Source organism: Diplotaxodon limnothrissa, linkage group LG15 (assembly GCF_057381915.1).
Source record: "Diplotaxodon limnothrissa isolate DT_005_m linkage group LG15, D_limnothrissa_male_GT1.1, whole genome shotgun sequence".
NCBI classification, from domain to species: Eukaryota; Metazoa; Chordata; class Actinopteri; order Cichliformes; family Cichlidae; genus Diplotaxodon; species Diplotaxodon limnothrissa.
Genome location: NC_140610.1, coordinates 778,913 through 806,807, shown reverse-complemented (window position 1 = coordinate 806,807; position 27,895 = coordinate 778,913). Strand labels below are relative to the sequence as shown.

The 27,895-nt window shown below is 45.7% G+C and overlaps 1 protein-coding gene across 5 annotated transcripts; it reads right to left on the bottom strand.

Moving 5' to 3' along the window:
* Nucleotides 1-157: 157 nt before the first annotated feature.
* hmbox1b (homeobox containing 1 b) lies at nucleotides 158-27,560 on the bottom strand. Of its 5 annotated transcripts, none has more exons than XM_085371951.1 (10): nucleotides 27,395-27,560; nucleotides 24,852-25,544; nucleotides 17,038-17,123; nucleotides 13,120-13,230; nucleotides 10,301-10,454; nucleotides 10,007-10,089; nucleotides 9,537-9,632; nucleotides 8,156-8,250; nucleotides 4,602-4,685; nucleotides 158-2,837 (listed from the first exon to the last, which is right to left on the bottom strand). In XM_085371951.1, exons 2-10 carry the CDS (start codon nucleotides 25,529-25,531, stop codon nucleotides 2,694-2,696), a joined length of 1,533 nt encoding a protein of 510 aa, XP_085228077.1. In that variant the 5' UTR covers nucleotides 25,532-25,544; nucleotides 27,395-27,560; the 3' UTR covers nucleotides 158-2,693. The 5 variants fall into 5 exon arrangements, with proteins under 5 accessions (XP_085228077.1, XP_085228076.1, XP_085228078.1 ...); XM_085371950.1 differs by having other exon boundaries at nucleotides 24,852-25,541; XM_085371952.1 differs by having other exon boundaries at nucleotides 8,156-8,247; nucleotides 24,852-25,541.
* Nucleotides 27,561-27,895: the final 335 nt, after the last annotated feature.

Here is a 27,895-nt window from a genome sequence, read left to right as displayed (position 1 = left end):
TTTCATTAAGGTGCATCATGGTTTATTTTTCATAAAGTAGCTTACTATGTCCAATACAAACGGGAAGACTGCTGTTCAGTCAAATAAGGGATGAGCAAAACAGTCAAATAATGAGAATTTTAAAAAAGAGAAAAATAATTAGAAAAAAAAAGCATGATTCATTTCAAAACATTTGTTTTTGTACAATACCATAAAAATGAGTATAAATACATACTGTTTTTAGCTGAGAGCTCTTTCTTTTTCAAACACAGGTCCCAGTTGAGAGCCACTGTATTGCAGCTTTGAACTTACTGAAGCAGTACAATTAAATCAAGCTTTACTAGACTACAGCTGAGGACTGGAAGTTGGTGTACAAGCAGGAACCAGACATTAACCGCAGTATTAAACCTGTGAGCTTATTTGGTGCATGATCACCAACAGCCAAATCAAACTATCACAAACTTGAGGACCGGCATTAAATTTCTGGCAGACTGTTTAGTTTAATCCCGCTTCGTAGAATATTCTTTTCTTTCTCCAAAACCATCGCTAATGCAGGGACTCTGACTTCGTGGGGAATGTAATTAAAAAATTGTTGTCACGACTGTACGGAGCTAATGCTAGAAGCTAGCTTAACTTAGCTGAGCAGAAAGTCAGGCTTTTTACAAAAGGGAAAAATGTGCACTTGGTTGACGTTTTTTTTTTTACTGATTAAAACACATAAATCACGAAAAAACGTAAAAAAAATAAAATAAATAGAAAAATTATTGTGTTTTAAGCTAACAGTCAATGCTAACGCTAGTTTTCAGTTAATTCAAGCCTGAGTTAAAGGATCCACAAGTAGCCACAGAGAAAAGCCGCAAGTCACATGTTCAAGAATAAACTTTAGACATTTGGTTTGTTCCCGTTAGACAAAGCTGGCCTTGATGCTTCTGTCCTGTGGCTAAGCTGAGCAAACCTAGCTTCTAGCTCCACTTTGTGCTAGGACATATCTGGCATATAGAAATAACTGCTTCAAACAAAATAATACAGAAAATAAACAGTCGAGTCCCCCAGCACTGAATAAGAACAACCCACCTCACAACATAGTGATATTCAGTAAGAGATGGTTTTGGAGATCCTTCCATCAGGGCAAAAAAAGGAAAAATCACCTCTTTAGTAGTCGGTGACTCTGATTCCCTTTGAAATGGCAAGTTTTTGTCTGAGGCTACAGAGATGAAAGAAGCCTCGAACATGTTTCTGATATTTGTAACCATTTTCACTGTGGACTTGATCTAATTTGACCTCTCTGATATTAGAAAAAGCACATTACTATTATAACGAGGCAGCGTCACAGAAGTAGTAAAAAGCTTCAGGGTATTTTATCATTGTATGCCTGGTTGCTAAAACTTACCTTTACTGACACAGACCTGCTGTAGTGTCATGCCTATACTGAGTCAAGAAATAAACCTGCGTAGGCCAAAGGAGTTGGTATAAATAACTTTGGATGGACTTTAACACTGTTTTCAGATCAGTATTAGCTTAGCGTCTCTCTTTTCCTTTGGCATGGATGATGTTTCAAACAAAGCATAACTCGTCTTATTAGATAGCTTACAAAGTTTGCTCGATTATCACATTGACCGCAGCTTGATCCTCATAGTCTTTAGTACTTAACAATAGTGTCACAGGGAGCAGAAATGACTACGTCCAGTTGCTGTTTGGCCTAGAACCAGAGGAAGAGCAAGTAAGGAACCTCGAATCACTGCTGCTGCTGTTGGATAGAAACCTTGATACCGTTTGCCATCGTCAGTGTGTGCTGAACATGTTTCGTAGTGCAGTGATTCACAGTCCCCATCCCTGTTGTATGAAAACCTGCTTGCAAAAAACAACGTCTGTCTGCGTGAACGTAAGGCTACTACAGAAAGTTCAGATACGTTTCTATCCAACCTAGCAGCTCTACTGCAAGGAAACCGAAAGCCATTTATTCTACTGAGGAATGGACAGAGGAGAAGAGTGTCAGCGCAGCTCTGATATCATTTTTGCTGACTGACTTCCGTTTTTCCCGAGATGTTAGGCTAGAGGTTGCTCTTCTGATGAATTGCACAATGATAAGGTGAATCTGAGGGTCAGGTAAGTAGGTAGATAGGTAGCACACCATGAGGTGAGTGAGACTGAGAACCATATACATATATATGTATATACATATATATGTATAAAACATGTATATAATATATATACAGTACACATTACTTTTCTGAGGTTGACGTTGAGGTGAGATAGACTGAGGATCGGCTCAGACGACCAGGCTGGAGAGGGAAGTAGAAGGGGAGCAAGGACGAGGTAAGGAAAGAAGAGGTATCCTGTACTGAGGGGAAGAGAGAGTTCACACTCCCGGACAAGAGCCGCCGTTTAGAGGGGTTTGCGGGAGCCGCCTTTTCTTCTGTGGCTCATTTCCACAGAGATCACAGGGCCTACAGTCACCCATTTCTGCCAGCTGTGTCAATATATGGAGTAAGGTGGAGCGGGGTTGGGGGTAATTACTGTTGACAAGGATTACTCTGAGGAGGGAAGAGGAAGGGGGAGGCCAGGAGAGAAGGGAGAGTTGGTAAGGGGCTGGCTGAGGAGCAGATGATGAAGCTTTACTAAGTAGCATTACTTTGGTCTCTTTTCAGTCCCCCAACTCCATCTATTACACTCCCTTCTCTCGTCCCCTTCCTCCATCCCAGGTCCTGTGCAGTTCATTCGTCCTCCAGGGACTCCGTCTTGATGTCGTTGGGCCCCCCTCCGGTTCTGGACAGGGCCAGGATGGTGTGGTTGACGGCAGCCATCTCCACAGCCAGAGAGATGGGGTCCTGGTGCTCGCTGTGCGCTGCGCTGTCGTCCTGGGAGAGGGAGGAGCATTGGGAGGAACATCAAGGACAAAGGTCATGACAGGAAACAGAATGTCTCTACATCAGAGGTAAGGAAAGAACACGTGCTTTTGACATGTTAAAGGAAATCATTTAAAAAGACAAAAAAAAAAAAAAAGTATGTAAGTAAGTAAAGCATGTAATGGGATACTTCTACCACAAGGTGACAGTAGTGGCTCTCTGAGGAAAGCCTGGTGTTTTTGCTTGAGGTGCCCATCCCCAGTTAGGAGGTAACGTTCATGTCTGCAGCCTGACACTGACTACAGAGAGTCTAGAGTCTCCACACGGTCACGCTAACAGCAACACACTGCACTCACAGCTTTGCCAATTTGAGTTAGTGTGCACAAAACTGAACTATGACAGAAACTGCATGCATTTGACCCCACGTGTCCCCCCCTCAGCACACTACAGCACTGATCCACAGCTCACTAAGCCCCAGCTTTCATTTTAGTGGACAGAAACCCTTCATTTCCTGGTAACTGTGACACTTTAGCTTTGTCAGCCACACCCCCACCCATACCAGGGACCACCCAGGTCCTGTGCTACCCTTTGCACGTCATCATCACGTGCAGCTGCAGCTGTGCACTGTTAGACCACACCTGCTCTGTGGGCTCCTCTTTCGTGTTAGGGCTGTTGTTGCCTCTTCAGCTCGGCCCCTGCTGAGGATCCAAGACGAAGAGTTTGTGCATGAGCAAAGTGAAACAGGGCAACGCTGCAGCTGCTGTCTGTGCTTCTCATGCTGCTGTTTTAACCTTTCCCCTTTGTGGTGAACTCGTCCAAGCCCACTGTTCAACCACTCAGCTACTGATGCACAGCGTCGCCCCTGTCGGGCTAAATGTTTGCTTTTGTTTGGAAGGACTTCATGCAATCATGTCTGTGCTGGGACCCACGATCCTTCACTCTCTGAAGGCAGATGCCCGTGTAAATGGACACGAAGCCAGTGCAGTGAACTACGCTGAGAGCTGGATTCAAATTCACGGTTTGTTTAATGTGGTTGATCACACGCAGGGATCGTCTACAACACCTCATCCTTCTGTCACTCAGCAACGTGCTGATCCAGAGAAGATCCCCACATTAATATCACCGTCAGCTTCATTCAAGGATTCTGCTGTGTGTATTACGTGAAAACAATTCGGCTCAATACAATAATCAATCAATACTAATCGATTGTAGTTTGTGTTTCTCGGTCAAACCAGTCACTGTGATTTCAGAGGGGTCTGTGATTTAGACTGCTGCTGTTGACCATTAAAGGTTTAACTGTAAAAAAATTTTTATTTCAAAGCTTCAACAATAAATGTTCATGTTTTCACGTCAGGTTAATGCAGGGCTGATACACGGACGTTTGAAGAGTGTAAAACAGCGCAGCTGCAGTCAGACGATGAACCACGTCTACTGCAAAAGCTTCGTTTGGATGTTAAGAACACGCTGGCGTGACAAGAGCCTGAAAATCAGTGACATCGAGCAAGTCATCAACTTTTCAGTGACATGAAATCTGATTACTATATTCATCAGAAATGTGAGAGAGCACTGTGGACATGGAGGGACCTCTTTAACCTCAGTCTGATGCAAATGTGGCTCTGCTTTGGCCTCATTTACAGCTGTGCTGCACACGCACACACAAAGGTACACAAAAGGGAAACTCGTGACAAAGGCTGATGATTCACTCAATCCAAATCCAATCCACTAATCTATGGTAACAAACATCAGCGTCTCAGCGTGTTGCTGTGTGTGGGATACCTGTGTGGGCGAGGTGGGCTCCAGGCGATAAAGGCCAAAAGGTCGGCTGAGAGGTCTTTTGTCAAAATAGGGGAGGTCACAGGCCTGGAGGTATTCCAACAAAGAGTTACTGCGTTAGCTAGCAGGTCATCTGAAGAGCGAGAAGCACTGTAAAATCTGCACAATGACTTCTTCTCTTTCACTGTTACAGCAAGCGGTGCTTCACAGGTAGGGATGGGTATCGAAACCCGGTTCTTGTTGAGAACCGGTTCCCACTGTTTCAATTCCTTGGGATCGTTTGCCATGTTTGCAAACGATTCCCTTATCGATTCCAGTCGCCCCGAATGACGTCGCCACGTTGCGGAGCGTCATTTACCTGGCAGGAAACACGGCGGCTCAAACGCTCAAAACTTTGGTTATACTTTACAAGAACGGATGACAACAGGGCAACTTGCAATACTTGCAAAGTAGATATTTCATTTAAGGGAGGAAACACTACGAATATGCAAAAGCATTTGCTCACAAACACGCGATGACCTTAAATGAATGTCGTGTTTTTAATTCCGCTCGACTCGTGAATCTCAACCCAGCAGCAGCGGTAACGTTTGCACGTCCTCTCCCGTTAATGCGGCAGGTAAATAATCAACAACAGTGCATATTATGTTAGCGCGATCTGCCTTATTACAAACCTGCCATTACTGTGCATTTAGTGACCATGATGAGACAGAGTCTGGCTCAGATGCTGGCAGCTCTCGCTGCAGTCTGCCGGCAGCGTCTCCTTTCAGCCAGGATAGACGAACGTCACCGAGCAGAGACTCAGTTTGTGGTCAAAGGCTTGCAGCCGTTTGCCACAGCAGATGATTTTCAGTAAGTGAATGTGTGTAATTGTAGGCAGGGACATTACTGTTGTGTAATTGCTACAGAATAATTTATGTTATACTTTGTAAATGTAAAATAATAATAAATATTCTTCTGTAGCAATAACAATGTTTTTCCTGGGGACCCTGTGACACCCCATTGAAGAGCCGTAGGCTGGATCTCTTAAGATCTCACTGTTGGGTTTGTAAGGCCATGTTACTCCTAAATGTCTGTCTTGTTCAAAGAGAAGATATAAAACAAAGTTCTGAGCTAATCAACCTTAGTGTTCTCCTTTGTAAAAAGAATCGATAAAGAATCGAATCGTTAAACAGAATCGAAAATGGAATCGGAATCGTGAAAATCTTATCGATACCCATCCCTACTCACAGGAGAAACACATTCACACTACCGGTCAAACGTTTTAGAACTCCGACTTTTCCAGCCTTTTATTGTGAAAATCCTGCAGTTGAATGTCTCATTGCACTCTGACAGAAACGATTGGAGTTAAAGAAATCATGGAATCAGTTTATAGACCAAAGTGTCTCCTTTGGCAGATATAACAGCTGAACAGCCGTCGCATTCTGGCTACAACAGAAATCAAATCTTCTCCCATATCTGTAGCAGAAGTTCCCGTGAATGTGGACCCTGTAGGCTGCGTTGCTTTCGCTCTTCTGTCCAGTTCAAACCAGCTCGGTGGGGTTTCAGTCTGGAGACTGTGCTGCACACTCCATGTTTTCAAGCTCACCATCTTGTTCTGTTTTCCTGAGGTAGTTCTTGGACTGATGTTTGGGTCATTATCCTGCTGTAGGATGAACTCCTGACAGACTGGGTCCACACCAGAGGGTCCTGCACGGTGCTGCAGGATGCTGCGGTAGCCGTTTTGCTCAGGGTGCCTCTCACTCTGTGCGAGTCACCGACCCTGGATCAGCAAACAGCCGGGTGATGGCACTCACTGTGGAACCAAGCCTCTGTCTTATTCTGACGTCCTGCTGATGGCTTTCTTGCTGCAGCCCGTCCTCTCCTCACAGCTGAAACTGAGACTTACTATGACCACGATGACTCTGTGCCTGAAGCTGCTGTGCTGTGAGTAAGTAAAATGTATTTATATAGCGCTTCTCGCAGATAAAAATCACAAAGTGCTTTACAACAAAGAAGATGAAAAGAATGGAAATACGACAAATAACAATGTGAAACAGTAAAATACAACCAATTAATTAGAAGCTTGCCGATATAAAAATGTCTTCAGCTGCTTTTTAACAGAATCAAAAACATAAATAATAAAACCAGTGGGAGTGCTGCACTGGCTGAAAGGCCGATCACCACGAGTTTTAAATCGAGTGCGTGGGGCCACCAACAGTCTCTGATCTGATGACCTCAGAGCTCAGGAAGCAGAATGGCGTTTCAGCAGGGCAGATATGTACTGGGGAGCCTGACCATGTAGGACCCTAAAGGTTAAAACTAAAACCTAAAACTTACAGTCAACCAGTGAAGGGAGGCCAAAACTGGAGTGATATGAGATCTTCGCTTGGTGCCTGTTAAAAGTCGTGCTGCATATTTCTGCACAGTCTGAAGATGATTTAAAGCTGATTAAAACAAGTAAAAAGACCATTACAGAGTCTAAACGTCAAGAAATAAAAGCATGGATAATCATCTCAAGTTCAGCTTTGGACACCATTAGTCCGAGTTTAGAAACATTCCTTAAATGATAAAAACGGTTCTGCTCAAGGATGCAGTGAGCCGCCCATCACACCGGCTGCTGTCCTCTGACTCAGGCGTGTCTTTGGCTCTGCAGACATCTTCCTGTCACACTTTGTTTCTGAGTGACTGAGTGCTGAAGGAAACTGGACTCGCTCACACTGTGACGTTCCTACTTTTCTGTGGCGGTCTGTGTCTCTTCCACGGTTAATTCCCTTTTTCTCACCATTTCTGTGCCAACACTTTCTGCAGTACAATACTGCTCAGCTGATGCTGTCCAGGGTCTGGTACCACAGTGTGCTCCAACACTACAGGCAGAGGGGCTGAAGTGATCCAGGAAAGTTGGAGCAGCAGCTTTCAAGGCCGTATCAACCTCCTTTACTGCAGCTTCAAACAGTTAACCCATGTTGTTCCCTGAAAAAGGTCTTTTTGTATCGTTCTGAAACGGACATTGTGTTTCAGTTTTGGGATCATTTGTTTTAAACCTGTGGTGTTTCACCACTTACCTTTGTACCAGTTCAAGCTGTTCACTGGACCGAATGACTTCAACTGCAATAAATTACTGAACAAATCGGGCTGTTCTAAAACGCTGGAGCCGCAGCGTATATTTTGAAATGTAACCTTGTTGCTTGAGATTTGCATGTTGAGCAATCATAAGTAAGCTGGTGTGTTCAGGTAAAGCAGACATGTTTCCATTGGTAACAGGACAAAACGAGGGCACAAACATTTGCTCACTGACGCCTTTCAAGTTTCAATCATGCACAGAACTTGAAGTGCTTTGTATATTCAGGGTGCACTGCAAGCTGCGTGTTGGGATTATTAACACTAACGAGACAGAGACCAATTAGACAGAACAGTCAACAAATCTGAAATGAGCAGCATGTAAAAGAAAAGATCACAGCTCACTAACAAGAGAAGCTCGCAGCTTCGTGCTTGTTGTTGATCAATTATGAAAACAAAGCTGGAAGACAGAAAGCTGCTCCGTCTTTTCTCAGTACGATCACATGTTCATTCTGCACTACCTGCTCCGAGAAGTCGTTCCCGTCGATGTCGTCGCTGTTGGAGTGTCCCCCTGGACTCTGGACGTCTATCCCGTGGCTCTCCAGGATTGTGGCTTCTTGGAGAAAGAGGATGGCTCGTTAGACTTATGATGCATCACTGACAATACTACAAAACATGAGAGCAGTGACTGTAAGCCAGCGACACAACGAGAGGTTGTACAGAAGCCCCGATACATCTGAAAGAAACGATGCTCCAAAGTAAAAGAACCTGTCTGAAAGTAGTCAGTAAAAGGCTGCTGTAAGGATGAAGTAAACAGCTGAAAGCAGTGAAGTAATACTGCAAATATTTGGCTGAGACAACTTAAGACGAAGAGTCTTAAGATCAAGACGAGGACGAACAGACTTTTTACCCACAGGCTGTCAGACATGCCCTACCTCCACCCTGATTGGAGGATAACTGCACTGCCAACACCCATGGACATTACACCTTACTTATAAACTGTATTTCTACGTATACTTTAATGCAACCAACATCCCTACCTCTTTAACCTGTATTTATTATAGTTGCAACAGCAAGCGAAGGCCCAGACACAAAGTTTTAACAGATTACAAGTGGCTGACAAATATGTGACAGATCGAATTCACCGTTACACTGTTGAACATCTGCCGTCACGCTAAGAAGGAAACACGCCGTCTTCTAATTCCAAGGTTTTACATATAAGGTCATAATGGAAATCAACCACAGAACTGCACACTAAGCCCCAAAGCAGAAGCAGCGTGCGAGTGCAGCCTTACTGCCTCCATCGTAACGAGGACGGTAAGCAGCAGCCAGGTGCTGATCAACAGCAGTGTGAGCACATCTATAAAAGCACAAGTGTTGTCAGTTTGCAAGTCTGGAGCATTCAGGCGACACAATGCCAATCAGGAAAGAAGCAACTGCTGCTGCCCATCATCAGTCCGACAGCCAAAGCTCGACCCACGCTGGGTCACACGGCGACCCCAGGGACGTCAGCGAACCTAGCCAATGACAGAAGAGTGAGGAAATAAAGTCAAGCTGCAGTGACCAAAGTCCAGACCGGATTAGAGCGGAAACCCCAATGAGCAGGAGGCTCATCCAAAGCTTCACTAAAGAAACCATACTACTAAAATCTCGCATCACTGATTAAAATGCTTCTGACAAAATGTGAAAAAGCTCAAACATCTGAAAGAATAAATAAACGCACTGATAAAAAAATGTTTCTACTGCCGGCATATCTAAAGAACCCGAGTTTGGCTGGAGCAGTTTGAAAGTCCTCCGAGCTACAGCCGTCCTCCTCACTGCCAGCCCCCTGCAGAGGTCATGGCAGGGACACAGTAACACACATTTCATTAACAGTTTGTAATTTAAACAGAGCTACATTACCAATGTTGGCACGTCTCTTGATCTCTTTGCGACGATTGGCAAACCAGTTGTAAACTTTCAGAGAAGTGACCCTCTCCAGATCAGACAGCTTCTTCCCTGGAGGAAACATACAAACACAGCATCACCATATTTGAAACCTTTTATTTGGGATGAGGAAGAAGAAGAATACTCCGAGTGTGGCCACGTTTGGATACGACTTGTCTTGATGTTGTCATTTTATGCTTTAAGACATTTGTGTCAAATGTTGTCATAATTATGAATTACGGCTCAAAACGAGCACATTCATAACGTCACGCCGTCCTCAAGTCCAAGTGACTGTTTGTGTCAATCTGAGCACAGATTTCACACGATGCGTTTCACAGCTGCTTCAATATCTGCACCACGCAGACGCAGTTCTGTAGCCAGCAAACAAAGCCATCACTCATTACAGTTAACAACACGTGTGCAGCTTCGTGCACCTGCTGGTTTACCTGGTTTCTGGATAACAGCATTGCAGGCGTTTGCTATCTCCTCCCTTTTGGCCTCATCTGGATACTGGTTGTCGTTGAAGTAGCTATAAATAGCACAAGAGCCACAGTGATTAAATTAATTTCACAAGGACGATGTCAACAAACTGGAGCGGCTGCTGTTTGTCGTGCACGCGGTGCAGCTGAGTGCGTGCGAGGCTTTGCTGGCTGCACCGTTTGACTCCTGGAGGAAATAAGAGCGACGTTATGAAGCGCTCCTACCATCTATCATCTCTGCACACTTCCTCTGGACCTCACCTCTCCATCACAGCCAGGCACTCTTTTCTCCAAGTGAAGCGGCTTCCCCGACGCAGGCGGAAGGTGCCGGGGGCGGTGGTGAGGGGGGGCGGGGTTTGCCTCCACTCCATTTCCTCCAGAGGTAACGGAGCTGGTCGCATGTTCAGAGTGGCACCTGCAGCAGGAGGATTACTCAGAGTCAACAAGTCTGCAGGTGTCGCTGTGGTTTGGAAGCACAAGTGACAGAAGGACAGAACAGCAGCGCAGAGATGTGATGGCGCGAGGACCGTGGTCGCTCTGGCAGCCAGAGCCCCGAGTCCTTCGTGAAAAACCAAGCGACATCGTCTTTTGGTAATCTCACGAGTTATGCTGACACCAAACTCGCGTCAGCTCAGGTAACGATCGCAGCAGAAAAGAAACCGAGCGAGCTCTCTTGTAAACCTCGCCACGTTACACTGAAAGCTCGGACATTTAACAAGGCCGAACCGGATCACCTGGCCGGTGCCGGTTTATCAGAAAGCCGTGAACGAGGAGTCAGTTTTCTCTGCAGCAGCGACGCAGGTGCGTGCGTGGGGGGGTGCTGGGCTCGGTCGGGCTCAGTCTGGCCATAAATAGCTTGGAGCAGTTTCCAGAGCTGATGGTGTTGGCGGGGCTCCACCGAGGAACATGCTGCAGAGAACAGGGCGTGGGACGTCTGCTGCCTGGCTATAGGGCGGTACAGAAAACACACGCCGGATCTGAAGGACGCGCCGGCCTCTCGTTTCGCCTGTTAACCCTTTACAGTGTGGAGTCAGGATGACCGTGCACACAGCAGCAAACCCAAAGTTACTTGATAACAACAAATAGTTTTTTTCTCTTCAGTTTGGGACAGTTAGTCGCCGTTACAACAGGCTTCCAATCCAAGACATCGTGACAGTCAAACACCTGGATAATTTAAGATGACCTCACTGAAGGTCAAGAGCTAAGAGGTAAATCCTAAATCTTTACATAATTTGGAAACATTTTTGGTGTAGTAGTGATTTCTAGATTTCTACCGTTGTCGTTCTGCTGACAGCCACATTTCTCTAAAACAAACGTCATTGGTTCCAACATTTCTTTATCTAACACAATAAAGTCACATCTTTAACTGCCGCTGAGCTCTAAGTGAGTAGATTCCATAATATAGTGATCAAAACACTGTAATATGGAAGAAGTGACAGAGTCATCAGTTAGGACGACACAGGAAACCTTCATGCCTCTCGTACTGCAGTCCTACCTTGAATCTGATGCTACACAGCTACAAGTTACTCGAGTTGGATGCAGATTCTTACTTTCCTAGTTGATCACCGGGTCACTTCCTGTAGTCCCTTCTTGTTGGAGCTCTTCTTCCACTTTTCTTAGAGCACCTCCGAGTTTTCAAACTGTTTTTGTTAACATTTAACATTTCTGCAAATACCAGAAGATGTTCACTACTTTATTATCACAGCAACATTTAACAGTGGAGGCAGCGAGTTTTCTTTGCCTCCATGCTGAGCTCAGAGAGGCAAACTCTGCTGCTATCTTTACGTCTTTGCTGTTGGGACCGACTCATGAAACAAGCTTTGAAGAAAACAATTAACTGGGACATATGCTGGGAGACATTTGTCCACATAAATACACATACCTTTTGTTCCCATTAGCACTGGCAACAACTGTGGGAACCCAAGCTAATTTGTAGCTCTGCTTAAAGCCACGAGGCCAAACACGAAACTGTTTTTTCAACACTTTAAACGAGGTTGTCAAACGTAAACAAGCTGAGGGCCACTCTGCTGTTCTACTGCAAAACAAACAGAAAGCAGTGTTTGTGTTTTTAAACTTCAAATATTGTAAAACAAACAAACGTGAGCGCAGATTTGAACTAAGTGAAGCCTTTCATCGAACGACCAAAGTAACCCACGTAGCAGCACTTCTGCTCCCACCGTGTTCGTATACGCAGACAGAAGTGTACACAGTGAGCAAGTAGGGGTGACGTGGGCCACAAGTGGCCCCCAGGCCGCGAGTTTGAGACCCCTGTTTTCAGTAAAGAGATTTGTTCTTGTTCAATGGTCTTTAAGTTTTAAACAGGAAAGGTGCACCTCGAGACTTCTCACCAAGATTGACACTATGGCTTCATCAGCAACAGAAAACTTTGGCCCCTCCCACCTTGTCCCACCAATCAAAGCCAAATGGAGACCTCAGACTAGAGTGGTGGCGGTGAACCGATCTCCAGTGCAATGACCGAACGGCTTGTAACAATGCAGCGATGTCACGTGGAAGGCGACGACGGGGCATCCACACTGGTGCGGAGCTCACTGCGAGGTTTCTTCTTCCATCTTCATTCTGCTTTGCCGCTCTGCTGCCTTCTGAGTGAAGGATGCTCAGGACAAAACAATTATTTATTCATTTCCTAGTCGGCTGCTCCTCCCCGACTCTCATCAACTTAGGCTGTGTTTGTGCTGACTCTACTCTGCTCTCCTCGTTTCTTACCTCGGTGGAGGTGAAACAGCCTTTCCGTTTGCTTTGATCCTTCATAACTGCTGCAGAAATGACAAATTAACAAGACAGTGTGCTGCTAAGCAACAGCCGCAGTCAAATGTGCTATTCGTGTACGTGTGCATCGCTAAGACGGACGTTTTCGAGATTCGGTTGGCGCAAAAGATTCAAAGCATGTGACTAGCAGATCTTATACGGAGGGGAGATCGTCTCCGATTTGCTTCCACTGAGCGACACACACAAACTGCAGGGTCACGCCTTCCCCCACTATCACGTACTCTCAACTGCCAACTGTCGAATGAGGGCAAAGCGCCAAAACATATTGTGCCAGTTAATCAAGCCAGATGTACCTGGTGTGGTTTTCTCCAGCGTGTACCAGCGGTAGAAAGCCCTCTTCTTCTGCTCGCTCAGGTCGGAGCCGTGCTGCAGCAGCCAATGGGAGATCCTGCTCTGACTGATGCCTGGAAAGCAGCCACACATCAAATTACATCACAGTGGTTTTTGCACAGAGCACAAAGTGTAGACAAGCACTGGAAGAGTTCAACAGACACAGAGCAGAATAGGAAAAGGACCACACGGCGTTTCCTCTCACATAAGTTCAGACTTTCTGTCTTCCTCCATCACTTATCAGTCAAACGCTGCTGGAAGCTGGGTCTGAGTTTGAGCTGTACGACTTTTTAAATGCCACGGTTTCTGGCCTTATTTTGCAGCACCTGTTTGGTTATTGAGTAATGTTAGTTACATTCCTTTGTGTGACTTTAATACCTGCAGAAAAACAAAAACAACAAACCCACAATGTGTGCAACAGCACAGGGGTGTTCTTCTACGGGTCAACTGTAATACAGAGTTCAGAATTATACAGGTGACTTGTTGGTAACAAAGCAGCCTTTCTTTGCACTCCACCTTAAACCTGACCTGAGAACAACTGGCCCAAGCTTCGCCCGTACAGCCTCAGCTCGCCTCATGTCAGAGCACCGACTGGCCTTCAGCTGCCTCTGCTCAATATGAAGCGTCATGCTGTTTTTGGGGACAAACGTGATTTTAAAACCCTTTGTGCGGCGCCTTTTGCACCACGTGTTGTGAAACATGTGGTGCAAAAGTTCTGTTTCCCGTTTGCAAGTTTTACTACTGCTCAGCTTTTAGTTAGTGAACACAGGCACCCGCGTGTCTTCAATGCAAACTGATCTCAAACTAGGCCTGTGATAGAATTGCTTTATTTGCTGATGATATCATAATATTTTTAAAGCAATTAAAAAATTCTGTGCCCGCTGTAAAGGATTTATTAGATCAGTTTGGGGTTTTCTCAGGGTATAAAGTTAATGTAACAAAATCGTCATTAATGTTACTTAATCAAGGGTACATTCAAAATGTAAGTCAGAATATATCTGGCTTTACTGTTAACTCTGAATTCATCTATCTAGGTATTAAAATAGTTCCTTCATTAAAAGATGTGGTGGTACTTAACTATAATATAATACTACAGAAAATTTCCAAAGATTTGGAGCGTTGGATAAGTCTACCACTATCTATTATTGGAAGGATAAGTGTTCTTAAAATGAATGTATTACCTAGACTGTTGTATATGTTTCAAAATGTCCCACTGGCTCCTCCTGCTGGATTATTTACTAAATTAACATCACTAATCAGAGAGTTTATCTGGAACAAGAAGCAGCCACGTATTCGTTTGTCTTTGTTGTACCTTCCCTTTGATACAGGGGGGTTGAAATGCCCCAACTTTTACTGGTACTATTTGGCTATTCAATTAAGGACAATAAGATTTTATTTTTCATCCCAAAATACCCCGTCATGGGTGGGGATGGAAGCAAATGCTCTTAAAATGCCATTAAATTTGTACTTATATTCTGCGAAATCCAAACAGTTAAAGAAAGAAACAAATAATCCTATAGTTCAAAACATGATTGAAGTCTGGTTTACAATAAAAGAAATGATGAATATTAAGAACAATCTCTCTCAGTTTAGCCCCATCTGGGGAAATGCCTTATTTGTACCAGGAAAGTTGGATGCAGGGTTTCAGGATTGGGCAGTAAAAGGTGTTAAGAAAGTGGGTGATCTGTTTTGTGATGGAGTAATGGTCTCATTTGAGGATTTAGTCTCAAAATTTCAAATCCCCCAAAAACACTTTTTTAAGTATTTACAAATTAGAAGTTTTATTTCATCTATGCAAAATAAATCCCTTAATTTTCCCCAATTAAGTAAGCTAGAGGAGTTTATGGTGAAAAAAGGTGGTAATAAAGGCTTAATTTCAACATTTTATAATTGGATTGTTTCTGCCTCTTCAGAAACATCAGTTTCTAAGTTGGAAGCTTGGAGAAAGGACCTAAATATCAATATTTCTGAGGAGACATGGAAGTTAATTTGCTTAAAAGCACAAAAACAATCGATTAATAGTAATTTAAAATTATTACAATACAATTGGATTATGCAAACATATGTAACACCGGTGAAACTGAATAAATATAATAATAGAATACCAGATACATGTTTTAAATGTGGAGAAGCCCGTGGAACATTTTTTCATTGTATATGGGAATGTAGAATTGTTTGTGCCTTTTGGCAGGAGGTGATGAACAAAATAAACCAAATTTTAAATAAAAAGATCACTTTAGACGTAGAAATGATGCTACTACAAGTGTATCCTAAAAATATTAAATTAACAACCTATCAAATTAAGTTTATGGATTACTGTACATTACAGGCAAAACGTATGATTGCAATAAATTGGAAAACATCAGTTCCTCCTGCTATTGGCGCTTGGATAAACTCCTTGACACAGTGTATGGAAATGGAAAGGATTACGTACTTTCTGAAAAATAAGTTAATATATTTTGATGAAATTTGGAAGCCATTTAAACATTTTTTAAAAGTAGTAAATATAGAACAACTTATGTAGGAGAGTGGAGTAGGAGGAAATTGTTAGCATTGTGCATGCTATTTTTGTTTGTTCCTATTGATTATATTTTCTTCTTTCCCTTTTTTTTTCTTTTTCTCTTGAATTATGTATAAATGCCACATATGGTACAATTGTATATATATTTCATTTGAGCTTGTTTTTTTGTTTTTTTTTTTTTCTTTGGTCGGAAGAGAGCAGAGCGGGAGGTGAGGGTGGGGGAAAAGGGTTTCTATTACAACAGCATATTATGGGAAACTACCTTTGAATGTTGTTGAAAAAGTAATAAAAATATTTAAAACAAACTAGGCCTGTGACACTGGGCCTTTAGTAATTTGGTCCGTGGGCATGCAAACACTGCCCCGGTCAGTTTACACACTCCTGTGCTGCGCTTCAGTGTCGGCCGAGTGTTTTGGCAAACCCACGATCCAGCTGCGGTTCCGGTCGTGTGGTAGGAACCACGACCGGAACCGCAGAATGAACTTTTTATTTGTAGTGTGAACGTGATGCGACCTCGATCTGAGGTGGAAATTTAAGTTCCTTCCCGTAGTCTTGTATCCTTTGCATTTTGGGATGCCAAAGGGTGGGCGTGCAAAGTTCTGGCTCGCAGCCATGAAATTAATGTAAAATTCTCCATGTTCTCCACCAACCCAGAACACCTTCCTCCTATATTCACTTTGTTTCTCAGGCACATCTGGCCAATAAGAGGACTAAATATTCTCACGTGTTGATGAGTTCACAAACATTTTCCTGTGTAAGGAGAAACCAAACCATGGGTGTGAAAAGGCCCTCGCTCTCCTTCCAGCTGCAGCTAAACAGCTGTGTGCAGGCTCAGGATCCACAAGCTTCTGATGCTGCGCTCAGACTCCAGCTCCACTGCACAGCAGCAGCAGCACTGCAGGGTCACCACTGAGATCCTGCAGCAGGTGCAAATCTGGTTCATGCACTGAACTCAGGACAACGACTGCTGAACAAGACGTTCAGTTCATGTGGAGGATGAGAGGAAGCGTATCAACTTTCAAAGAAGAAACCGACGAACAGACTCGCTTCATAATGAATTCAAGAACACCCCGCCAATCTGTGAGAAACAGCTCGACGTGCAAAAATGATCTTGTGTTGTTATGTGTGAGATGATGCAGACACACAAAAAAGGTCCACTGACAGATGCGTGAAATCAGGCGCTTTGTCAGTGTTTAGGGGGCAGCCCAAGTCTACGATGTCTTCGGGGTCAGGACACAAGTTTTTCACAATAACACAAAGTTCCTCAAACGCCAATGTCAAAAGTGAGGAGGAGCGAACGTGGCATGGCAACAGGAAACGGCTGATGCGAGTGACGTGGCTGAGCGTGTCAGCTACTAACCGGTAACTTGTGCCACCACTGCCTGAGAGATCCTCCTGTTCCCCAGGAAGGCTTTGATCTCCTCTTTCACCAGACTGCTGTCCCTCCTGCAAACACAGAGCACACAGAGATCTTCATAACCTGCAGCTCGACACAGGTGGCAGAAATGCAAAGAAAACAGCTTCATTATTACACATTTGGGAAGCTGGGGCAACGTCTGGCTGCTAGACAGCTGTAAAAAATATATGAAGTGAATTACAGCTTTCATTGTTGTGCCATTACACAGGCAACCTGCTGCATAATTACCCAGCTTAAAAGGGCAAATGCATACATGTTTAATGCTTTTGTCACCAATTCATTCTCATTTGGAAAAAGCCATTCGTCTGGTTTTCTGCACAATAACACGTTCATGATGATTCGATGCGTTTCTTTATTGCACCTATTCAAGGCCAACCTACGAAACCGCAGCTCCTCTTTGCTCTGGCCTGCACGTCGACAGCATGTACCGTGGCTTCCCCCTCTTTTATAGCTCCCACGTAATCAGCATTGCATTTCAGACGAACATGAAGGCAGCGGCTCTGAGAGCCGAGCCGCAATCCAGTAATCTATATTTTCAAAATGCATTTAAAAAGGGCATGTGTCCGCTATCTGACTTCACAGCAGCAGGAAAATAAATATATATAAAGCATGCAGAGACTCGCAGGAACGCAGGATGTGCAGTCACAGTGTACCCACCCTGCTTTCTGGCATCAAGCCCATTCCCCTCCCACACACACACACACACACACGCACGCACGCACGCACATGCACGCGCATGCACACGCGCGCACATGCGCACGCACGCACATGCACGCACGCACGCACGCACACTCTGTCTCAGCTTCATTCCCGTCTAGCACAGACTGAACACGTGTCTGAATCTGACAGTGCATTCAGGTTTTTTACACGACAGCGTTTCCAGCAGGCGCCCTCCCTGCCCCCCGCCCCCCAATCACAGCAGCCTTTGAACCAGCCGCTATCCCAGGCTCACACAGTCAAAATGGAAATCGCATCAAAGTCCTAAGCACTCTGTTTGGCATATTTGTGAAATGAAAATGCGTCACGACTCTTTGACATCCAGCATCAATATCATCCACGCCAGCCTCTCACGGCGCGGGCTAAAATTAGAGCCTGAAGAAAAAAACGCTGCTTGTATCGACACCAGTGAATCAATGTAGCACGAGCTGCTGTACAAGCTACGAGACTGGGGAGGAGAGGGGGGGATGTTTTGGGTGCCAACTCAAAGGCCAAACTCCTGCAGAGAAGCAAGTGTGCACTTTGAAAGTGAGAAAAAAGGGAAAGGGCACCGTGGACCGCGGACAGGCTGAGACCTCGTGTCACGCCCCCGCAGCCCTGCCGAGCGAGAAGCTGGAGAGCCCTGCAGCAGACGAGGGCTTTTGAACGCTACTTAACTTCTCGGTCGTTCTAAAAAGGACGCGTAATCTAATGCAGAGGCAGCGCGAGTGAGCAGCGGGCCGGTCGCTGACGACGGAGCCTATTCTTACTCGTACAGTTCACACAGGGCAGCTGAAGGCAGCGGGACAGCACAGCAGTAGGAGGAGACAGCGCATGTGTGAAGTGCTTAGAGGAGGAAGAGACGAGGCGCTAACACGCACACTTTAATAGATTATGAACACTTTACCTGTCAATGGGCCTGAAAAACTTCTGAGCCTCTGCTCTCAAAACCTAACCAAGCTGAATGTTACTAAATGCAGTTTCATGTAATGTTTCCAGAGGTGCACAACACAAAGCTTGTTCTCTCTTCCCTCTTACAGGAGATCAGCTTGAACTCGAGCGGTTCCCTTTTCTGACGATGTGCATCGTCCCGACAAAAGTGCCTCTGTGCTGGCTCGGGTTGCTCTGAAGCCTCACAGGATGCACGTCTTTGTGGGCGACGCAGGGGACGAGCCAAAACTCTCATCCATCACGTGCTCTGCTCCTAAGGAGAGACCAGAACGCTGCCGTCTCTTTATCCGGTATTAAACGTGTGGGACTAATAAAGGTTATCTTATCTTAAAACCGGATCTCTTTAGTCCCCATCTTCATAGTAAGAATCTGGCAACAGATCTGCATTTGTGTCGCAGCTGAACTGCAGACGGGCGCGCTGCTACAGCAAAACATTTCCTCAAGTCAGATGTCAAAGTGACGGGAGCTGGAAAGGCAAGTTTCACGACAGCAGAGCAAATGCCCGAGTCAGGGAGGTCATTTAGATGGGACTAAACTGCAAAGTTTCACGGTCTGCGTTAACCCCGGCAGGCTAGGCTGCATGAAGACAAGCGCAGCACTCTCATATTCAAGCTGGGGAAAGATGCAGAGATGGCTTGGCTCAGAAAAAGTAAAAAGTCCAAATATGACTGGCTCCTGTTTCCCAGGGCAGCCTTTGAAATGCTGGGGATTAACGAGGAGGACAACAACTTTGGTGTATGTGATGCAGCTAAAACATTTCCACTTCCTCTGTGCTGGAACGAACAGCACTGCCAGATAATGTAGGGCACATGCAGCAGTCGTGATGACGCTGCTGCTGCTGCTTTCACTGTGTGTGTGAGATGATCACAAAATGGGTCCCCGAACAGATCTGGAGTACGTCGGCAGGTGTGTCTGTCAGTCTGTGAGCGACAGACTTTGTCAACAGGGTGACGTCACGTGAAAAACCCCAGAAATAGAAGGGCCCACGGTGCCTGGGCCCATCCACACGTCACAGCCCCGTCCAACACGCTTCTTAGTACATGTGTAACGGTCTATATGCTGCATCTCTGTGAGACAAGCGTATAACGTCCAGGATTCGTCCAAGGACTACTGGTCTGTAGCTGTGCTGTTACAGTGGTGCATGCTCATACTGAACGTGGTATGAAAACGTAATCTGTGTAAGCAAAACGCTCAGCCTTCAGACTAAACCACCTTTGACTCAGTGAGATCAGATACAACAGCTCCGGTGCACGAGACAGATCGTGCAGCATGAAGAATCATTAGTGTTACGGATGCAAACAGAAACGGTTTTGCATCAAATGCGAGAGAACGAGGAGCTGCTGTCTGTGCCGTCCATTTTTCAGACGATTGTGTCAAACTTTAGCTTCACTTTTGAAATTCCAGGTTCCTGAAATCATATCAGACATTTGGCTCAAAAACATTTCTAGATAATGCTGCTCGCAAATACTTCAGACTTCACCATGAAAACATTTTGTATGAACAAACTGTAAAATAAGAGTAGATGTAGTAGATGAGACACATGAACTGCTGCCTCTGCCCTCTCCACCTCCATTTTTCTAAAATCTCCAAGTGAAGGTAAATTTGTGTAACAAGAGATTTTTTTTTAAGAACATTTTTAATTCTGGTAACGGATATTTGAAATCTTTCAACATGAATTCTTTTCCTAGAAAGCAAGAAGCACATGGAAACCCACGTGTACAAGGCTTTTTGTGTGTGCAGAGTTTCCAGTGCATAGACACATCCAGATAGCTTTAACCCTTCAAGGCCTATCGAAGCGTGCACGCTCCGTTTTGCACAACTATTTTTAAATGCCGGTAGAATTGCAACCACATAAGCTAGCACAATATTTCTTTTGCATTTGAAATATGAGGAGTTATATGCATTCAGCCTGTCCCAGGCCGCAGTTTTTATGGCTATGTTTAAGCTGCGGGAGATTTCACTTGTCATGTTTGCATAGTAAGCTAACGATTGATAAGACGATGTCAGAGGAATTGGTGCACAAATTATCATCACTCACAGATCAGTGCTGTCGCTCTCTATACACAGTTCGCGCGATTGCAAAGTGAAAGCAAAAAACAAGCGCAAATTCAAACGCGACCTCAATATGTCACATATTGACAGTGGCTCACCGATGCCAATGACATAATTACCCAGCTACATTTCTGAAAGAATGCAAAAGCATTGACATATATTTTTCCTTCCTACGATAGCCCGACGGGCAGGGCAGAGATAGATCTTGGTAGCCCGACTGGAAAAATCGCTAGCCCCGGGACGTCGGGCTAGCGATTTTGCGAGCCCTGCACTACAGCATGTAAAAATATAAAGATAAGCTCTGGCAGACTTGGGTCTATGGTGGGCTCTAAAGGGTTTGTGTTTGAATATATGTAACCTACAGCCTGGGTTTTTATTTTTAACCTTAAAGGAGAAAAGGCTCTGCACCTCACTGGCCTTCTATCCTTATCAATAAAAAAATCATTTGATTTATTTCCCGGCTAACATCAGCGCAGAATAAAAGTCTGTTTATGTGTCGACCGCGGTGAGGAGCGCACACCGAGGAGGGAACGATGCAAGGACACAGGAAGCACCAGTCCTGGCAGTGAATGCCTCGTCTCCATATACTTCTACTTTCCTTCACTGTGAGATCCGCTCAAAGCAACCTGTTTCTCCCTGTCATTTCATCTTTTCAGTGAAGCGAGCAGCGACGTGCAAACAGTCGACACAGTGTAAAAGAGACGCTTTCACACACATACGACCTTAAAAAAAAGAACGCCATCTTCAACCCCTCCAGGTCAGTTATTACTTTAGTAAAGAAGATAAACAGACGATGAACTGACTTGGTCACTGACAAATATAGAGCTCAATACAAAAATAGAGCTGAAGACAAACTAGGAAACACACTAGTGTGCACAATCAGGTGTGGAGATGTGTGAAAATGACTGCCAAGACCACAAACTCAACTCTCAGACTGCTTACTGGCACGAGGCTGCCAAAGAGCTTTAGGAGTCCACGCTTACGGCCGTTTAGCACCTGGCCATCATCCCAGACAAACTCGTGGCTTTAGATGAATGCCGCCTAGGGCGGGGCTATATCATACCGTTCACGGTAATGTAATGTTGGGCAACGATAAGAAAATGAAATATGGGTAAAACGCGCGTGCGCAGCGCCTAGGTTTACATACGCACATGGCGGCGACGCAGAACGAGAAGAGCGAAAGCAGATCGTTGAATGAAACAGATGAACCTGAACTGGTTTGTAAAAATGCTGCAGCTTCACTGGTGTGGAACTGGTTTAGCTTTCGTCCGTCAGATACACAACAAAGCACTATTTTTGGTAGCGCATGCTAGCGGGCCGTCGTTATTACCGTGTTGTTTGGAAAATATGGCGCACTTAAAATCATCCTTTGATTTTTCTGAAAGTTGACAGAGCCCCTTATAATCCCGTGCGCCTTATGTATGAACTCTGGTTGTGTTTCAGGAAACGATTTTATGTACACGGTGCTCGAAAATCTGTCAAATGTTTCAGTACGACTTTGCTAAGCTACGAAGCCGCACCGCTTGATGGATTGTCGGAGCATTACGGCTATCGTAGGCGGAGCCTCGCGGAGTGATACGTGCTGTGCTTCAACATAATGTTACCGTATTGTGTGTGTATGACCTCTTTTTAAGTTTTGTGGATGTTATACATGGTTATGCTGAGGATGTGTCGGCCAGTTTCCACTGGAAATGCCTTTTGGTTAAACTGTCAGCGAGGAATTTGCACTGTTACATTTTATATAACTTTAATGCAAAAAACAGCTGCTTGTTTAAGTGAAAATACTTTGTTGGGTCTTTTGCACTAATAAAGTTGAGGAGTTGTAAAGTATTTTGCCTCGTGTCAATTATATCGTCAGTTTTATCGTTATCACAAATTTTCGAATGTATATCGTGATAAATATTTTCGGTCATATCGCCCTGCTCTAATGCCGCCTTAAAGCGCCGCTGGCAGAAAGGCCACCACGCAGGAACGGGTGCAGCCGCACAGTCAGATTGAGGACGCTGTGACTGCAAAAGTCTACAACACAAACTGGAGAAAATGACGCGTTTGTCTATATGAATGAAACTCCTTACACACGTCACTGGATGAGCCCATTACTGTGAAACCGTGCCCTTAACCCTGTTTTACCCTCTTATTTGTGCCATTACAGACAACCCTCCCACACCTGTGGGCCAAACGAGGCACAGCTCCCCACTGTGGGAAGTTACCTCCATCTATCAGCAGAAAACATCCTTCTAAGAGAAACCAAGGTTTTTTTAAATTGTGTATAACACGTGTTATAGTGGAGTGTGGACAACTCTGACACCTCAGAGTAACTGTTATGTTTGGGTGTCTCAGGAATCGACAGCACCTTGCTACCACATGTTGCTAAAATAAGCTTTTGAGAGTGAAATTCAACTTTTTGTTAGCTGCATGTTACATCCATACTGTAGAGCCCCTGATTTCCCCTCAAGTGGGCATCATCATCACAATATGATATAAGAGGTAAAGAAAGTTAAAGGGGAAAAGCCCTCAAGCTTTATGGACAGTCGTCTCCACAGTGCTTTTGTTGTCGTCCTGACCATTCAAACAAGCCACACTCGCACAGGGCTCCAATCTATACACTTACACGCTCTCTCCATCGCAAGTCCACACCTACGGCCAATTTTAGAATTACCAATTAACTCTGGGCTGCAGGAGGAAACCAGAGCAGCCACACATGCAGACTCTCCACAGGAAGGACCCAGGCAGCTTTAAACCCACTGCTGAATTGCTGTGTGTTCACTCAAATGAGCTTTGTACAAATAAACAAGCTAAATAGATTCCTAAAGCTTTGATCAATCAGTAACACTACGAGCTCACTAATGAGCTCATCGGTGCGCACATCCCGACGTCCCACTGGTAAAAGTCAAGTGACAAAGTGGGATAAACCTCAGAATGAAGATCACAAATGACTCCCTGAGAAGATGAACCAACCTTGCACTTGCTGCTGTTTCAGACTTCGAGGTGTATCGATCAGCCAAGCCAGAAAATTCCCTCCACGTGCATCGAGCTGGGCACTTGCATCCAGATACGTTTGCAATACTTTCTTCAGTGTCCAATCTTGTTCCTCTCACACAAATTTGGATCCAAATCACAATCACCTCCAAAGGTTTTTATCTAAATCTGCCCGTAACTTTTTGCTAGTGCCTTCTTGCTGTGAAGCAAGAATCATTTCATCACTGTTCAGTAACATCACCTACAGACAGGCTTCCCAAAGACATTTTATGCAACATGAAGCTAAATGCAACAGCATGGATATTACATTTAGAGCCCCCAGGTCATGAACACAAATGAACATGAGATATCTACAGCTTCATGTATAGTTCTAGCAGCAGCTGCACACAATGAAGCTTCAACTGAAGTTCCTGCTAATTAGCCCTCACCTTACCAGCTTTACTGGTGATAAAAAGCAATCCCCCAACCTAGTGACGGCTGCAACCTTTAAGAACAAAACAACAGGAAAACAGGCATCGAGTTGTAGAAACAGTTTCAGTGTCGTCCGTGTGTTTTCTGTGAAAGTACTGTGACTGTGGACAGCGCCACACTAGACTGAGGCGTGTCGATGATTATTTCAGACTAGCCGCTTGAAGTTTCACCATCCTAGCAGTGACTCACTAGCAGTAAGTGTGGGGTGGCTGTAGCTCAGGTGGCAGAGCGGATCAGCCACTAAGAAGGTCGGTGGTTCGATCCCAGGCTGCTGCATGCCAAATATCCTTGGGCAAGATACTAACCCCATGTTGCTCTCCGATGCGTCCATCGGAGTGTGAATGTGTATGAATGTTAGATACTTAAGCGTGTGATTGGGTGAACAGGTGAATGAATTAGCTGTATAAAGCGCTTTGAGTGCTCGGACGAGCGCTATATAAGAACCATTTACACCCCGCAGTATTATTCCCCGTCACCATCTTTCACAGCTTACTGAGCTCAGCAGCCTGGTACTACTACATACTGCCCTCTGGTGACGTTTTTGTGCAGTGCATTATTCTTCCCAGTTCTACAAACAGACTCGACAAAGTTTCTCTGGTCATTCTCACCTCATCAGCTCCTCCACCTTATCATCGATATCCAGATCTTCCTCTGTAGATTCAAACCCGAACGCTCGCGTCGCTGCAGCGCTGTTCACCGGATATCGTGGCGGAGACAGTTTTCCGTTGGGGGTGGCAGCTAGACTGTCGCGGCCGTTCTGTGTCAGGGCCACCAGCGAGACCGGGGACGGCAGGATGGCAGAGGGCGGCGGCGGCCCTGGAGGCGGGGACGTGTCGTAGCTGTTGCTGGGAGACAGCGAGAGCCCCCCGGCGCTGTTGAACTGCGTCTGCGTGGCTGTGGAGATTTTGGAGGTCGTTGAAGAGGCAGCAGCGGCGGCGTGATCGGCGGCTCCACCCTCACCGCCACTGTTGATGCCGCCGCCATTGCATGACGCTGAAGAGGTGGTGGTTGCCGAGGCAGTGTTGTTATTGTTGAATGACGTGGTAGTAGTAGTATTAGAGGCAGAGTTGTTGGTGCAGCTGTTGGCCCCGCCTACGCCGTAGGAGGACGAGGAGGAGGAGGAGGAAGAGGTGCGGCGGCCAAACTTGTCGCCGTGCTCCCGGTCCAGCCGGTCCAGAGTGTCGAGCGCATGCAGGATCTCCTGCTTGGTCATGCCGGTGCGACGCAGCCGCTGCAGCAGATCTATCTGCTCAATAGTGAAGCGCGGCTCCTCGCTGAACTCAGACATCCTGCTGCTGCTGCTGAGATGAGACACAATACAGACAAGCTGAGAAACACAAGAGGAACACAAGCCGAGGAAAGGAAACAGGAAATGCAGACGGGGCAAGTTGAGGAAAGTAGGAAGGAATCCTTAGAAAAGTAAGTGGAGAAGGAAAGGAAAGGAGGAGCAAGTCAGGCAGTGGAGGGGATGGTGGATGACAGAGGAAATGAGAGGATTAAGTAGCAAAGAGTGAAAAGGAACGCAGTCACAGATGGGGAAGGAGGATAAAGGTAGCGGAGGAGAGTTAGAGGGATAAAGTAGGCATAAAACGGGTGGGAAGGGAGGGGAATAAAAAACTGCAGGAAGAAAATATAAAGAGGCAGCGGAGAAGAAAAGGAAGACAAGAGCGAGAGACAGAAGTGTGAAAGAAAAAAAGGCGAGGGGAGGGGCAGGGCATAAAAATCAGCTATTTTTGGGAAGCAGCAGGCAACACGCACAGAGTGCCAGAGTCACCTTGACAGCTGATGCTATCTTAACATTCTGTCTGTCGTTCTTTAAGAGCCACAATACATCCTCGGCTCTGCGCACCACCCACGCTGTATGTTTTTCACGAGCAATTTGCTGTGCTCAAAATCAATGCAACTGGAATCAGACTGCGGCAGATTTTCCATCTTCTGTGCCAGCCCGACCTGTGCCGATATGATAAACGGTTTAAAAGGGGTCACTGGCATTTTTCTACATCTGTCTTTCTCCAAACTGTGCGGAGGACAGAGCGGAGGGGGGAGGAAACATAAATGACTTCTGAGTGCATTTGAAGTTATCATAAATAATGGGGGGACACTGGCACATAAACCATTACCAGGCCTTCAGACACGTGCAGTAAAGGGTCATTTTGGGTCTGAGCACATTATTTCTGCAGCGCTGACAGGTGAACATTAACTAGTCCTTGGTGTTTAGAAGGTGAGCTGCTAATGCTGTAAATCATTACCAAGCAGAGTCAAAATCTGTCACACCCCAGAAAGACGGGCTGCACACAACAGAAGACCGCTGGATTTGGATTAGTGAGCTTAAACATGCAAGTGAAAGAAAAATGTGTGCTGCAAACAAACAAGAACATTTGAATTCATGCCCACTGTGATCAAGTGGGTAAGTTACCCATTCACCCAGAAGGCAAGTTCACCCTGCACGTAACTAAAGCAGCTAAAGATGGAGCTGTCTGCATTCCTATCGGGCTTGGATGTCCCCTGATAACAGCGCAGCTAAGTTCACGAACTCGGAGAGTGTTTGTCATGCCAACAGCAAAACTACAACAAAATAAAAACACAGCCACGGTGTCGTTAAACACAAACTCTAGATTGTCTGACAGCGCAGCTTTCTAAACGCTTCCAGTCTTAAAGCGCTTCGCCCCGCAGTTGGCGGCATCTCTTCCCCCTCCATGTGTTTTTGTTTTGCTGGCCCGCAGTGAGAGCACAGATCCGTCGCGCCTTTCACCGCTGCAGGCGAAGCGCTGCTGATGCCAGCTTTCACGCCCTTTGCCCGAAAGCTAACGTTAGCGAGCGCTCCGTGCGGCACACGGACAAACCGCCCTGACTAAACGTCAAAATTACCCAGCACGGCGAGCCCTCCGTAACACTCGAGGATTGCTCTCGTTTTCTTCACTGCCCCCCGAGGCTGAATCCACACTGACAACAGCCCCCTGGCATCGCGGAGGGCGATTAGCCACCTGAGGTGGGCTACGCGGGTCGCCGTGGGCTCGTGCGATGATTAGCATACAACGCTAGCCGTGCCAACGCCGATACTAGCTGACGTTAGCCGCCGTCGCTGGCTAGCGAGCGTTTGATATTAATAACATCACTTTCTGTGTCGAGAGAGCCGAGTAACAGGACTTACCTCGGGTTCAAATCGTCCACTTAACCATTTAACTTTGTAACGGAAGCAAAGCGGCGCGGTGTCGTTTACTGCAGCCGAGCAATGAAGCAGCTGGGAACAGTGCCCTGTCCGACCCTTTTCCAAGGATTTCTAATCAGAGGCGAATTATTTGCCTCTCTGCTTTGTCTGTCTGACAACAGCCATATTGACAACTAACACCTCCGAGCAGCTCTGAGGGAACTGTAGTTTCACTCCCGCAAAGGCCTCCAACACGCGGCGGCGTTCCCTACGCTAAGGACTACAAATCCCTGAAACGAGGGAGAGGGGGAGCTGATGGCTCGCTGATCTACAGTTGTCACAAAAAACAGTGATGCAGTTTTTAATGTGGCCACAGCGGCTGCTCTCCCTAACCCCGCAGCAGCTGCACCAGGCGACCCGTGCCACCTCACCGGCCAACCGGGCAGCCACCAGCCGGCTGCACATCTAACCGCATTACCGCTGCGACACGTTTCTGTACACCTC

Bases quoted from the DNA above. Each gene is read 5' to 3' on its own strand.
- hmbox1b (XM_085371951.1), bottom strand. From the start codon at position 25,531: ATGTCTGAGTTCAGCGAGGAGCCGCGCTTCACTATTGAGCAGATAGAT. The intron at 13,231-17,037 runs GTTAGTAGCTGA...GCTGCTTTCCAG, and splicing joins AGTGGTGGCACAAGTTACCG to GCATCAGTCAGAGCAGGATC. The intron at 4,686-8,155 runs GTAGTGCAGAAT...GAATACCTCCAG, and splicing joins GGAACGACTTCTCGGAGCAG to GCCTGTGACCTCCCCTATTT.